The sequence below is a fragment of the Pantherophis guttatus genome, chromosome 3 (assembly GCF_059756535.1).
Source record: "Pantherophis guttatus breed Tessera chromosome 3, ASM5975653v1, whole genome shotgun sequence".
In the NCBI taxonomy this organism is placed as follows: domain Eukaryota; kingdom Metazoa; phylum Chordata; class Lepidosauria; order Squamata; family Colubridae; genus Pantherophis; species Pantherophis guttatus.
Genome location: NC_142065.1, coordinates 44,190,362 through 44,202,734, shown reverse-complemented (window position 1 = coordinate 44,202,734; position 12,373 = coordinate 44,190,362). Strand labels below are relative to the sequence as shown.

The 12,373-nt window shown below is 38.4% G+C and overlaps 1 protein-coding gene across 4 annotated transcripts in view; it reads left to right on the top strand.

Annotated features, from left to right (window-relative positions):
• The first annotated feature begins 1,107 nt into the window (after nucleotides 1-1,107).
• The window catches only part of LOC132711248 (complement receptor type 1), a 69,316-nt gene continuing 58,050 nt past the window's right edge, over nucleotides 1,108-12,373 (top strand). For all 4 annotated transcript variants that reach the window (XM_060689733.2, XM_060689731.2, XM_060689732.2 and 1 more), the window contains exon 1: nucleotides 1,108-1,709. In XM_060689733.2, coding sequence (XP_060545716.2) covers nucleotides 1,637-1,709 — 73 coding nt within the window. In that variant the 5' untranslated portion in view covers nucleotides 1,108-1,636. The remainder of the gene's footprint in view (nucleotides 1,710-12,373) is intronic.

Here is a 12,373-nt window from a genome sequence, read left to right as displayed (position 1 = left end):
ATTTTTAAAGAAGTGAAATAAAAAGCACCAGCAAAAATATAATGGTTAAATAGTAAAAAAAAAGAAAAACTAAATACATAATAGTGATTAAAATGAGTTGAGATTTTCACCTGTGCAGAGAAATTAGTGTGTGTGTGTGTGGGGGGGGGGGGGTTAAGAGATCCATATTACTACAGATAACAGAATAAATTAATTAAATCCTGACGTTTATAAGATCTAAACCCTATCAAAACATATTCATCATCTTTTCATTTTAAAAAACAAGACAATTTGGAACTAAATAATAAACTCATGCCCTGGACTCACTCCTTAAAATCAAAACAATATATTTTTTACACTTATTCCCAAAAATATCCTCTATGGTGTATTCCAAAATTCTTCGTGAGATGACAAATACCATAGTTTAGAATTAAAGTTCAATACCACTATAATATTCCTTCCAAAACTTGTATTAACATTCGTAGTAATATAAAACCAAAACAAGGCACTAGCTGGACTAGACAGATCATAGTGGAAAAAAAATATACAAAATCTAATGCCCTTCCCCTTAGTATTGAGTGGGGGTATCCAATAAATGTAAAATATTTTCTGATGAAATAATTTTATTTTTAAATCATAAAATTTGCAAACATACTTCACATTTGGAAGAAGTCTATTTCATGTTTCTTAATTCTTTATCACATACACCTTTAGAACACAATGGCATGGAGATATGAGGCACTAGGGAATTGTAAAATCAATAGCCACTACTGTTCCAAAGGTGCTTTTTCAAGAGGCAAGTGGACTTTCTGGTTTTTCTTTGAAGACATTTTGTTTCTCATCCAAGAAACTTTTTCAGCTCTCTTGGATGAGAAGTGAAACCTCTTCAAAGAAAAAGAAACCTCCTCAAAGAAAAACCACAAAGTCCAGTTGCCTCTTGAAAAAGCACTTTTGCGACTGCCATGACCTGGATCACTGAAAATCTCCATAAACAAATAGCCACTATTATTATAAATTCATATACAATTCATATAAAATTGATAGTAGTATTTTTTTAAAAAACCTGGATTATCGTATTGAGACATTATATCTACGTAATGATATAACCTGGAATTAGCGTTCCTGTGGAAGGGAAGTAAAGCAGTCATGTATTTTGGAAAAAGCACAATTTTGTGATAAAACATGCAGATTTGAGTATTTTAAAAGAACAGAAGGCGAAGCCCGCAAAGAAGCCCGTATCATAGAGGGACGGTTTTGGAGTTTGGCTCTGTCAATTAGACTGTGGTAAAACAGTCATTTCCGGATTTCTGAAAACGGGAAAGACAGAATGTGTGTTTGACACAACATACGCCTAGCAATGAGCCACAAATACAGGACGGCCAGACTTTCGGAGGGGACGAGAGCAAGAATTGGAGTGAAATTTTAAAAAACGCAGGGCAACGTAATTCGAACTTTCGCAATAGTTTGACTTACTCACCGCCCTGTTTCCCCGACAACTGGTCGCAGGGAAGCCCTTAGTTAAGCCTACTGTCCACCGGGGGATTCCCGACATTAGTCTTTATCGCCCGCCCCCTATGCAGTTCCGCGCCCTTATTCCTGGCGCCCTGGAGATTCATTCTTTGAAAGGAAGAATAAAACGAGTGGAAGTTCCCCTGTGATGTTTGGGAACGTCTTTTCCCACCTGGGTCCGAGAATCTTAGTGCTCTTCTCGCTGTTTTCCGGAGTGCTGGGTAAGTAGCTGGAAGGATTGGAGGGGATGAGGGAACTGCGTCTCTTCGCTTGGACGGCCACTTACTCGACGGTTAGCCAGCCGGTCTCTGCTGCCTTCCCATCCTCCAAATGACGGTTGTTTCGAAAAAAGGATGTTTCTCTTCCGTTCTCGTCCCTGTTTCTCTTCCGTTCAGACAATAATCTTCAAAATATAATCATAGGAGAGAGTCTCTGATCACGATTATTATTTCACATAAAGATCGATACGAATGGAAAAGAAAAGAAAATGCAGTTTATGTTCTGTGAAGCCAGTTATTAATACCCGTGTTTCCCCGAAAATAAGACAGTCTTATATTTTTTTGAACCCTGAAATAAGCGCTTGGCCTTATTGCCATGTGCTCAAAAGCCCAATTGGGTTTATTATCAGAGGATGTGTTATTTTGGGGGAAACAGGCAGTGGTGGGTTTCAAATTTTTTTACTACTGGTTTAGTGGGAGTGGCTTGGTGGGCGTGGCATGGCTTGGTGGGTGTGGCTTGGTGGATGTGACTTGGTGGGCATAGCAGGGGAAGGATACTGTAAAATCCCCATTTCCTCAGGATCAGCTGGGACTTGGGAGGCAGAAAATAGATGGGGGTGGGGCCAGTCAGAATTTTTACTACCAGTTTTCTGAACTACTCAAAATTTCTGCTATGGTTCTTCAGAACAGGTCAGAACCTGCTGAAACCCACCTCTGGAAATAGGGTATTAGTTCTCACCAGGCAATGATGTGAACTCTCAGGACACCAAATATAAATTTACTAACCTTGATCTCATCCACCTTTGTTTACATTTGCTTCTACTTGTTGTAAAATGCTTCTGCCTGGAAAGCAAGTATTTTGGGGGGGGAGGGGGATGACAAAATGGTATATAACTTGGAGTTATTTTGGAACTGTGAATCACTCTTTAAATACCCTGAACATAACCCAGTTATAGTTAATTGCATCTGCTGCAGTTCTGGATTCTGCACAGGCACAAAAGAGTCATTAAAATTTTGAACTGTTTATGGTTAGGCGTACTACATGAGGAAACCAATAGTTAAATTTTCAGTGCTTTAGCACCTTCATGTAGCCTTAATGCATGTCCATCTTTGGAATACTGTGTATAGTTCTCATTGCTACATTTGGAAAAAATGTAATAAGAGCTGAAAAGGGAATTCAAAATAAATGTTGAGATTATTTAGCTCTGAAAGAGAGTGACTGATGGGATCCATAATCAATGTGTCTAAAAATCACACTTGTCGGAGTGTGGACAGGGAGAAGTTTTCTCTTGCCTTGAATAGAGATTACCAATGAAGCTGATTAGAAAGACATTTAGAACAGACAAAAAAGTACCTTTTCACACAATATATAATTAAGCTGTGAAATTCATTGCCACAAAATATGGGACTATTAATTTGAAAAGCTTAAAAAGGGGACAAGAGAAATTCCTGGAGGGCAGGTCTATCTGGACTATTGTATTATTCAACATTATCTTCAGGTTGGGATAACATGCCTGGCAATATGAGTTGCAGGGGATCAACAACAGGAATAACATATGTCAGCATCTCTTGGTTACAAGCACCACAGAAGCATCTAAACTAAGATGAACCTTGTGCTGATTCAGGAGGGCTATTATAATCTTCTCATCAAACATTATTATACATCCTGTAGAAAGATCAGGAGGAAGTTGGGAAAAAGTGCCTCATAAATTTGCAGAGAGAATTTTAAAAAATGAAATTAGCCAGAGGTTACCATCTCCTGTCAAACTCGATGTATTTCAGAATATTTCAGAATATTAATAGGTCTGGAGAGAGAAAACAAGAACCTATCCCCTCTGAAGTGTTCTCCATTCAGATAGATGTTGGAAGTGTTGGTCCGACATGGTCCGACATGGTCATTTTACTGCCTGTGCTCTAAATTTACTTTCCTGGTTTAGAACTATGGGGGGTAAATAAAACTAGTGCAGATGAAACAAAACTTCATGGTACTCCAATTATCTTGAAGAGACAACTTCAAGATACACTAGGCATTGACTTACTACTCAGCCACTGTGATGGAATATCTAGCAGGCCTTAAGAATACAAAGAAGGAAGGAAGGCCATTGCAGAAAAGATTTCTTAGTCCAGGAGAGAGGGGAAACATGAGAAAGAGTTTGATAAATGCAAGGTAATATGGAGAGTAGCTTTGGCAAGCTTTCAGGTTTCTGCTACAATACTGTACTGGCAATAAATATTTCCAGAGATCCAAATGGTTCTTGTTTCCTGAGTTTGACTGCCTCAATGGATTTGACAGCCAACTTTACTGGACTGTCATCTTATCTGAATGAGAAAGCAAAGATGCAGAGAAGTCTGAAAAGCCACAATCTTAGAATGTTTGGACTACCTTCGTAATGTTTTTTGGCTAAAAAAAACCTTAAAATGGGGTATGATTACCCAGCTGGTGCCATCGCTGGCTATTGGGGGCGAGTCATTGACCCCCACAGAGGGGGCTCGCAACTTGGGGGTCCTCCTGGACACATGGCTATCTTCAGAAGAGCATATGACGGCCGTGGCCAGGGGGGCTTTTTATCAGGTTCGCCTGATACGCCAGTTGCGCCCCTTTCTGGATCGGGACTCCTTATGCACAGTCACCCATGCCCTCGTCATGTCTCGCCTGGAGTACTGCAACACTCTCTACATGGGGCTCCCCTTGAGGAGCACCCGGAGGCTCCAACTGGTCCAGAATGCAGCCACGCAGGTGATTATGGGAGCAATGTGGCGCTCCCATGTAACACCTCTCCTGCGTGAGCTGCACTGGCTCCCGGTGGTCTTCCGGGTGCGCTTTAAGGTGTTGGTTCTCATCTTTAAAGCGCTCCATGGCTTAGGGCCAGGGTACTTATGAGACCGCCTGCTGCTACCGATAACCTCCCACCGGCCAATACACTCTCACAGAGAGGGACTCCTTAGGGTGCCGTTGGTTAAGCAATGTCGCCTGGCGGACCCCAGGGGGAGAGCCTTCTCTGTGGGGGCACCCGCCCTGTGGAATGAGCTACCTCCTGGAATATGACTGATCCCAGACCTCCGTACCTTCCGTAAAGCCCTGAAGACTTATTTATTCCAGCAAGCCGGCCTAGCCTAAATGGTTTTTAATGGGATTTTTAAATTTTATAGACTTGGGGTTTTAAATTGGGAGGCCGATTGATTTAATTTCTTTTAATTATCTTAACTTTTGTACTGTATGTATTTTAATTTTGGCTGTTCACCGCCCTGAGTCCCTTTTGGGAGAAGGGCGGTATACAAATTAAATTAAAATTTTAAAAAAATGATTTGACAACTCAATGTCCATCTGCGGGGCATGGTTGACCAGGTGGAATCTATGGCTGGAGGTTCTCATTTTTCCCATAAGGTCTGCTTCTCAGAAGACACTGATAATTGAGCACAGCAGGGATGAAAATGAAGATTGAACAAAGAGCTTCCGGTTTCCTTGTCTTCGGCGACGGCGGCGCTCTTTGAAGCTCCGCCAGCCCCGCCGCCTGTAGAGCTGCTTCGCGATCGAGAAGCGGCTCGAAAACTTCAAAATCCTGAGGATTGTTGGAGGAGAGATAGCAGGGCACAGGTCGAGCCCCTGTAACCCCCCAGGGAATCGTTTCTGGGGAGGAAACAGGCGCGGCTCCCTTCCAACCTGCTGAGACTCCGGGCGGCGTGGGACGATTCTGCTTCTGCAGAACAAGCCGGCTGCAGGAAACTTAAAGCGAAAGAACCAGCTTTAATAAACAGCGAAACTACCTGAATCCTGAAATTTGGAAACGCAAGTATTAGCACTTTGTTGACTTTTCAATCTGAGAAAATGCAAATGAGTGAAAGTGCTTTGAAAAAACATGGCGCCTAGCTTCAGAGTTAACGAGCCAGCGAGTGTGGATTGGTGAAGTTACTTTGTTTTGCTACAAAGTTTCCAAGTTGCTACTAAGCTGCCTCGCTTGTTATAAGAGAAATAACTGGGAAATTTTTTCCCTTTTCAATATTGGACTTTGCTTTATTTTAACCCTTGTTTGATCAAATCTGGGGGACTTTTTTAGAAGTCTTTGTGCAGGAGGGAAAGGAAAAGGAACCTCCCTCTTTAGAAAAACTAGATCACGAGCCAGGATGGCTTCAAAGAAGCAGGAAGGGAAGGTATTAGGGGGGGGATCCCCCACACACAAACAGCAAACGCAACTTCCCCCTGCTCAACAGTTACAAACTCAGAAAAAAGAATTTGATGTGGCAGATTTAAAAGAATTTATTTCTAAAACTTTGGATGATAAATTTCAAGAATCACAACAGGAACTTCAAAAATCACATCAGGAATTTTTGCAGGAAATTAATGAAATTAAAGACATGGTGAAACAGAATCAAATTATGGTGACCAAAAAAATATCAGAAGTGGCGTCTGGCCTGGCAGATTTTATTGGGAAAGTTGATTTTAAAGTTGAAGAATTTAAATCAGAAGTTAATGTTAGGATGAAAGACAATGATTATAAAATTGATGAAGTTGACAATAAAATGCAGAGAATTGAAGATGAGATTGTTATGATACAATTCCGGGCGATGGAATTTGCCATACGGCTTCGGGGAATTCGAGAGGAGGAAAGACAGGACTTGAGACAAGTTTGCTCTGAAGCCCTGGCTAAGATTTTACAAGTTAATCCTGATTTGGTATTTCATAAAATAGATAAAATTTACAGAGTGAACTCTTGGGTGGCCAGGCAAAGACAATTACCCAGAGATGTGGTCATATACTTTACTGAGAGAGAAATTAGAAATGATATCCTGCAAAAATCTTTTCACACCTCTATACAAGTGGGGGGCTCACGGCTTGTAATTTTTAAAGAGTTACCTCCTAAAATGCTGAAAGCTAGAAAAGAATTTGGTTTTCTTGTTAAGGAATTGAAAAATTTACAGATACCCTTCCGGTGGGATGCACCAGCTGGGGTAATTTTCAGATATAAGGGAGAAGGATATCGGTTGAATACCGTGGAGAAGGCGCAACACTTTTACAGTACTATTCTTATGGAAAGAACACCATCTCCACGTACATCTACAGTTCTGGAGATTAAGGAGAGTGAAGAGAGGCAATTGAAAGAACAGTCTAAGCAGGAATTAGAAAACGTGCAAGGTGCAGAAGGAGGTATTCTGAGTGAGCCATCGCTGGATTCTTCTCCAATTTTGGATTTGATTCAGTTGACTGAAGTTAAAGATCAACGTATAACTAGAGCTCAATCCAAGCTACTTAAACAGAAGCAACAACAACAACAGGAAAGACAAGACAAGAAGGCAGTTAAGAGCACTGCACAAGAGATTGGCGCTATGGGAGGAGCGAGATCGAAGCTTGTGGATGAACTTCAAGCATATTGCTCCGCGCTCCATGAAGAGGTTAATGACCTTTAAGTGTTTATCTTGGAATGTCAATGGGTTGAATTCAGCACAGAAAAGGAAAAAATTATTTACATATTTGAAACAATTTAATAATGATATAATATGTTTACAAGAAACGCACATTACAACTCAAGATCAAAAATATTTGATAAACTCAAAACTAGGAGCACATTATATATCTTCAACTTCGCAGAAAAAGAATGGTGTGGTTATTTATGTAAATAAAAAATTAACAGCAAAAGTTATAGAAGTAGATCAAGATGGTAGATTTGTAGCAATTGAATTGTTTACAGCAAATGGTCAAATTCTTTTGATTGGAATTTATGCTCCCAACCAACAACAGGATTATTTTTACAAGATGTTACATACTAAAATATTGCAATGGGACTACAGATCTATTTTAATTATGGGAGATTGGAATGGAGTAATTGATTCTAAATTAGATAAAAAGAGCTTGGCAAAGTCTAGAATTAGATTACCACAGACCTTTTTTGATATGAAAGAAGATATGGAACTAAAAGATGTTTGGAGAATACATAACCCAAATGAATTGGATTACACTTTTTTTTCTGATAGACATAGATCTTTTTCTAGGATTGATTTTATCTTGTTGTCAAATGATCTACTTGTTAAGACAAAAAGAACAAAGATTTTTCCAAGAATTTTGACTGATCATAGTCCTGTATGGATAGAAATCGAGATGGATAAGGTTGAGAGACGTTCTTGGAGATTAAATGAGAACCTGTTTAGATATGAAAAAAATATAATAGAACTTAAAAAGCATTTGAAAGAATTTTTTGAAATAAATTTGAATAAAGGTACCCCAGTTGAAATTGTTTGGGATGCAAGTAAAGCTTATATGAGAGGGGTACTTATCTACATGAATTCTAAACATAGACTGTTCCGACAAAAGAAAAGATCTGAGTTGGAAATGGAAATAAAGAATAAAGAACAGTTACTTATTAAAAACCCAACAGATGAAAGAATACGAAGTGCTATAAAACTTTTGAAAGACCAATTCCAAATGCTTATGGCGGAACAAGTTGCAACAAGTTTACAATACGCGAAGCATAATACATTTTGCAATGCTAATAAACCGGGCAGATGGTTGGCTTACACATTGAGGAAAAAACAAAGTATACGGACTATTGATAGTATTGATATTGGAGGGAAAGAAATCTTTCAACAAAAACTAATTAAAGAAGCTTTTGTGGATTATTATACTAAACTATATGCCAAAGATGAGGTGCAGAATGGACTTATAGAAAAATATTTAAAGGATAAGAGAGTTACAAAAATTACTGATCAACAAAAGGAAAGAATGAATTATCCTATAACAGAGGAGGAGATAACAGCAGCAATTAAACAGCTAAAAACAGCCAAAGCTCCTGGCACGGATGGTTTGACTGCAGTGTATTACAAAACTTTACAGGCTGAAATGGTGGGACAACTTAGAGATTTATTTTGCAATATTCAACAAGGGGGTAAAATACCCCCATCCTGGACAACTGCTTATATATCTTTGATACCAAAAGAACAAGTTGGTCCTAAAAAACCAGAGAACTACAGACCAATATCTCTTTTGAACACAGACTATAAAATTTACGCGAAGGTATTAGCCAACAGGTTGATGCCAGTAATCCAAAAGGTGATTCATGAGGACCAAGCGGGATTTATTGAGGGTAGATACATGAAGGACAATGTAAGGCAAGTAATAGACTTATTGGAATATCTTGATAAGAATAAACAGATTTCTGCAGTGCTGGTCTTTTTGGATGCGGAGAAGGCCTTTGATAGAGTGGATTGGAATTTTCTACTAAAGACTTTAAAAAAGATGGGCTTTGGGGACCAGTTTACACAGGCAATTTCAGCAATTTATCAAGAGCAAAAAGCACAGATTATTATTAATGGAAGTTTGACGACAGAGTTTAAAATTGAAAAAGGAACAAGACAGGGATGTCCGTTGTCCCCACTTTTATTTATTTTAACATTGGAAGTCTTGCTAAATACAATACGGGACTCAAAAATTTTGAAAGGCATAATGATAAGGCAAGAGGATTATAGAGTAAAGGCATTTGCAGATGATCTGGTGGTTACCCTATCACAACCAATGGAATCAATAATCTTGATGAACGACATTATACAAGACTATGGTAGAGTTTCAGGTTTCAGAGTGAACTCAAAAAAGACTAAAATGATAGTCAAAAATATGACACAAGATCGTAAATATGAGTTTGAAAGGAGGGCAGGTTTTGAAATTGTACCTAAGGTAAAATATCTTGGAGTTCAGGTTGCAGAATCAAACATGAAATTGTTTCAAAATAACTATGAGGTGTTGTGGCGAGAGGTTCAGAAAGACATGGGGACTTGGAAAAAGCTGCAACTGTCTTTACTTGGAAGAATAGCAGCAGTTAAGATGAACATTTTGCCAAGATTTCTGTTTTTGTTTCAAATGATTCCGGTGCTTAAAAGTGATAAACAACTGAAAGTTTGGCAAACTGGACTTAATAAGTTTGTCTGGAACGAGAAAAAGCCGAGAGTGAAATTGAAAATTATGCAAGATGTTCCAGAAAGAGGAGGCCTTAAACTCCCAAACCTACAGTTATACTATGATGCAGCAGCTTTAACTTTAACAAGTGATTGGTTTGGAAGTAAAAAGGCTGGAATATTGAATGCAGAAAGTTTTGATCTTGAATTTGGATGGCATGCTTACCTATTTTATGATGACAAAGTTGATAAAGTATTTAAAAGTCATATACTTAGAGACTCTTTGATGAGAGTTTGGAAGAAGCACCGACTCAAATGGGATTATAAAATACCGCTATGGCTGGATCTTGGTCATACCTTGTGGAATACAAATATAATGTCACTCGGGGGGTTTTTATACAAAGAGGTTCTTTTTACAGATGCGGGCAGATGGCAGTTGAAGACATTGCAGACACTGTTGGACGAAGGGATTAATTTAACCTGGTTACAATATAATCAATTACAATTGAGATGGAAAGAGGACCAAAAAACTGGTATTATGTTGCATGAGGAAGAATTGGTTAGACATATAAGAGAGAAAGGTCCAATGCATATTAAAAGGCTTTACAATGTTTTGCTAGAAAGGGATTCAGAAACGGAATTAGTTAAAGATTGTATGATTAAGTGGGCACAAAATTTTGAAGAACCAGTGATGTTGGAAACATGGGAAAAAATTTGGGTTCAGAATGTTAAATTTACACAGTCGCAGAATTTGAGGGAAAATTTTTATAAAATGTTTTATAGATGGCATCTAGATCCTAAAAAGCTGTCATGTATGTACCCTAATGTTCAGCCAAAATGTTGGAGATGTGAATGTTTGGATGCTACGTATTATCATGTTTGGTGGACCTGTAGGAAAGTTAAGGCTTTTTGGATAAAAATATGGTGGGTCATGCAGAATGTTTTGAAGAAAAAAATTCAATTTTCTCCACAATTGTTTTTATTGGGCATAGTTAAGGGTTTTACACGGGATGAAACAAAATTAATATTGTATATGATAACAGCAGCAAGATTGTTGATAGGTAAATATTGGAAGAATGAAGCTTTGCCTACTATCGAGGAATGGACTTCGAAGATGGCTAGTTTTGCAGAGATGGCGAAGATTTCAGCATATTTAAAAGATTGTTCACAAGAGACTTATGAATGGGAATGGAAAAGGTGGATAGAATATGTTCAGAACAAATACCAAATTAGAAAGTATCAAATAGCTTTTATTTGAAAACAATGTATTAGAAATATTTTAATATAAAGAGACAAAGAGGGAAAATTATGTAGGGGGAGGGATGGGTTCAGGTATATATATCAGTGTTATTAGTTATGAGTACATAATAGGGAAGTCTGGGGGGGGAGGGTTAGGGAGGGTTAGGGAGGACGGGAAGTTTGGGGAGGGAGGTGGGGGGGTGAAAAAAGGGGTGAAAATGTAATTGTAAAACTTTTGCAATAAAAAAAAAAAAAAAAAAAAAAAAGAAGACACTGATAATTCTTTTATCAAATGTTCCACTAGTAGTAGACTAGTATTTGAAAGTACAACCTTCATTTCAGTAATAATTTTAAGGAGAGGGTGTGTCTGTTATTTCTGAATGTTTGTTAAATTCAAACTTACATCATTCACATAAGTTTACACCATTTACATACTTATGGCATGAGGCAAATAATGGAAATTGATGGAAATAAAATACTTTAAGTGAATATTTTAGACACAAGTATGTAGGATATGGGTTCTGGTAATATGCTGATGAAAAAGACATACGGTCTTCCCTAATAGTTTTTCCTACTATTTCACATATATACCCAGAAAGTTGCTGAATGTTAATTCAAGCCACATATCTATTTCCAGAGTAATTTATATTTCATTAGGTAAATAGTTATTTGCCTAGAATGACTTAGTGTAGTATTCCCCAGGCAGGGGTTCCTCCAGATATATATTATACACTTAAATTAAGTACCAAGAGCCTTGGTACTACAGTGGTTTAAAGCACCCTGTTATTAACCTATTAACACAGCTGCCTGCAATTTACTGCTGGTTCGAATCTCTCCAAGGCTCAAGGTTGACTCAGCATTCCATCCTTTCTAAGGTAGGTTAAATGAGGACCCAGTTTGTGGGGGCAATAAGCTGACTTTGTATAAATATACAAAAGGATGAAGGCTATTGCTTAACGCACTGTAAGCCGCCCTGAGTCTCCGGAGAAGGGCGGCATATAAATCAAATTTAAAAAAAAAAAAAAAAATTCACAAAATTTTCAGCAATAGAGAAGTCTCAGCAATTCTCAGTTGTGTTGCCTTTGGATTTTGAGGGCTGATTCTCAGAGCTAAAAGGATGGCTGACCTAGTAAACTTGGTTCAAATTTGAACATAGATTTGAGAGTTGGACCATAAGGAAGGCTGAGCACTGAAGAATTGATGTTTTTGAATTGTAGTGTTGGAGAGGGACTCTTAAGAGTCCCTTGAACCGCAAGAAGATCAAATCAGTCAATGCTAAAGGAAACCAATCCTGACTGTTCTTTGGAAGGACAGATACCGAAACCAAAGCTAAAATACCTAAGGAGGACTCATTGGACAAGATCCTGGTGTTGGGAAAGATTGAAGACAAAAGGAGAAGAGGACGGTAGAGGATAGGATGGTTAGATAATGGTATTGATGCAATGAACTTGAATGTGGGCAAACTCCGGGAGACAGTGAGGACAGGTAGGCCTGATGTGCTATATGGTCCATGGGGTCATGAAGAGTTGGACCCAACTTTGTGACTGAAT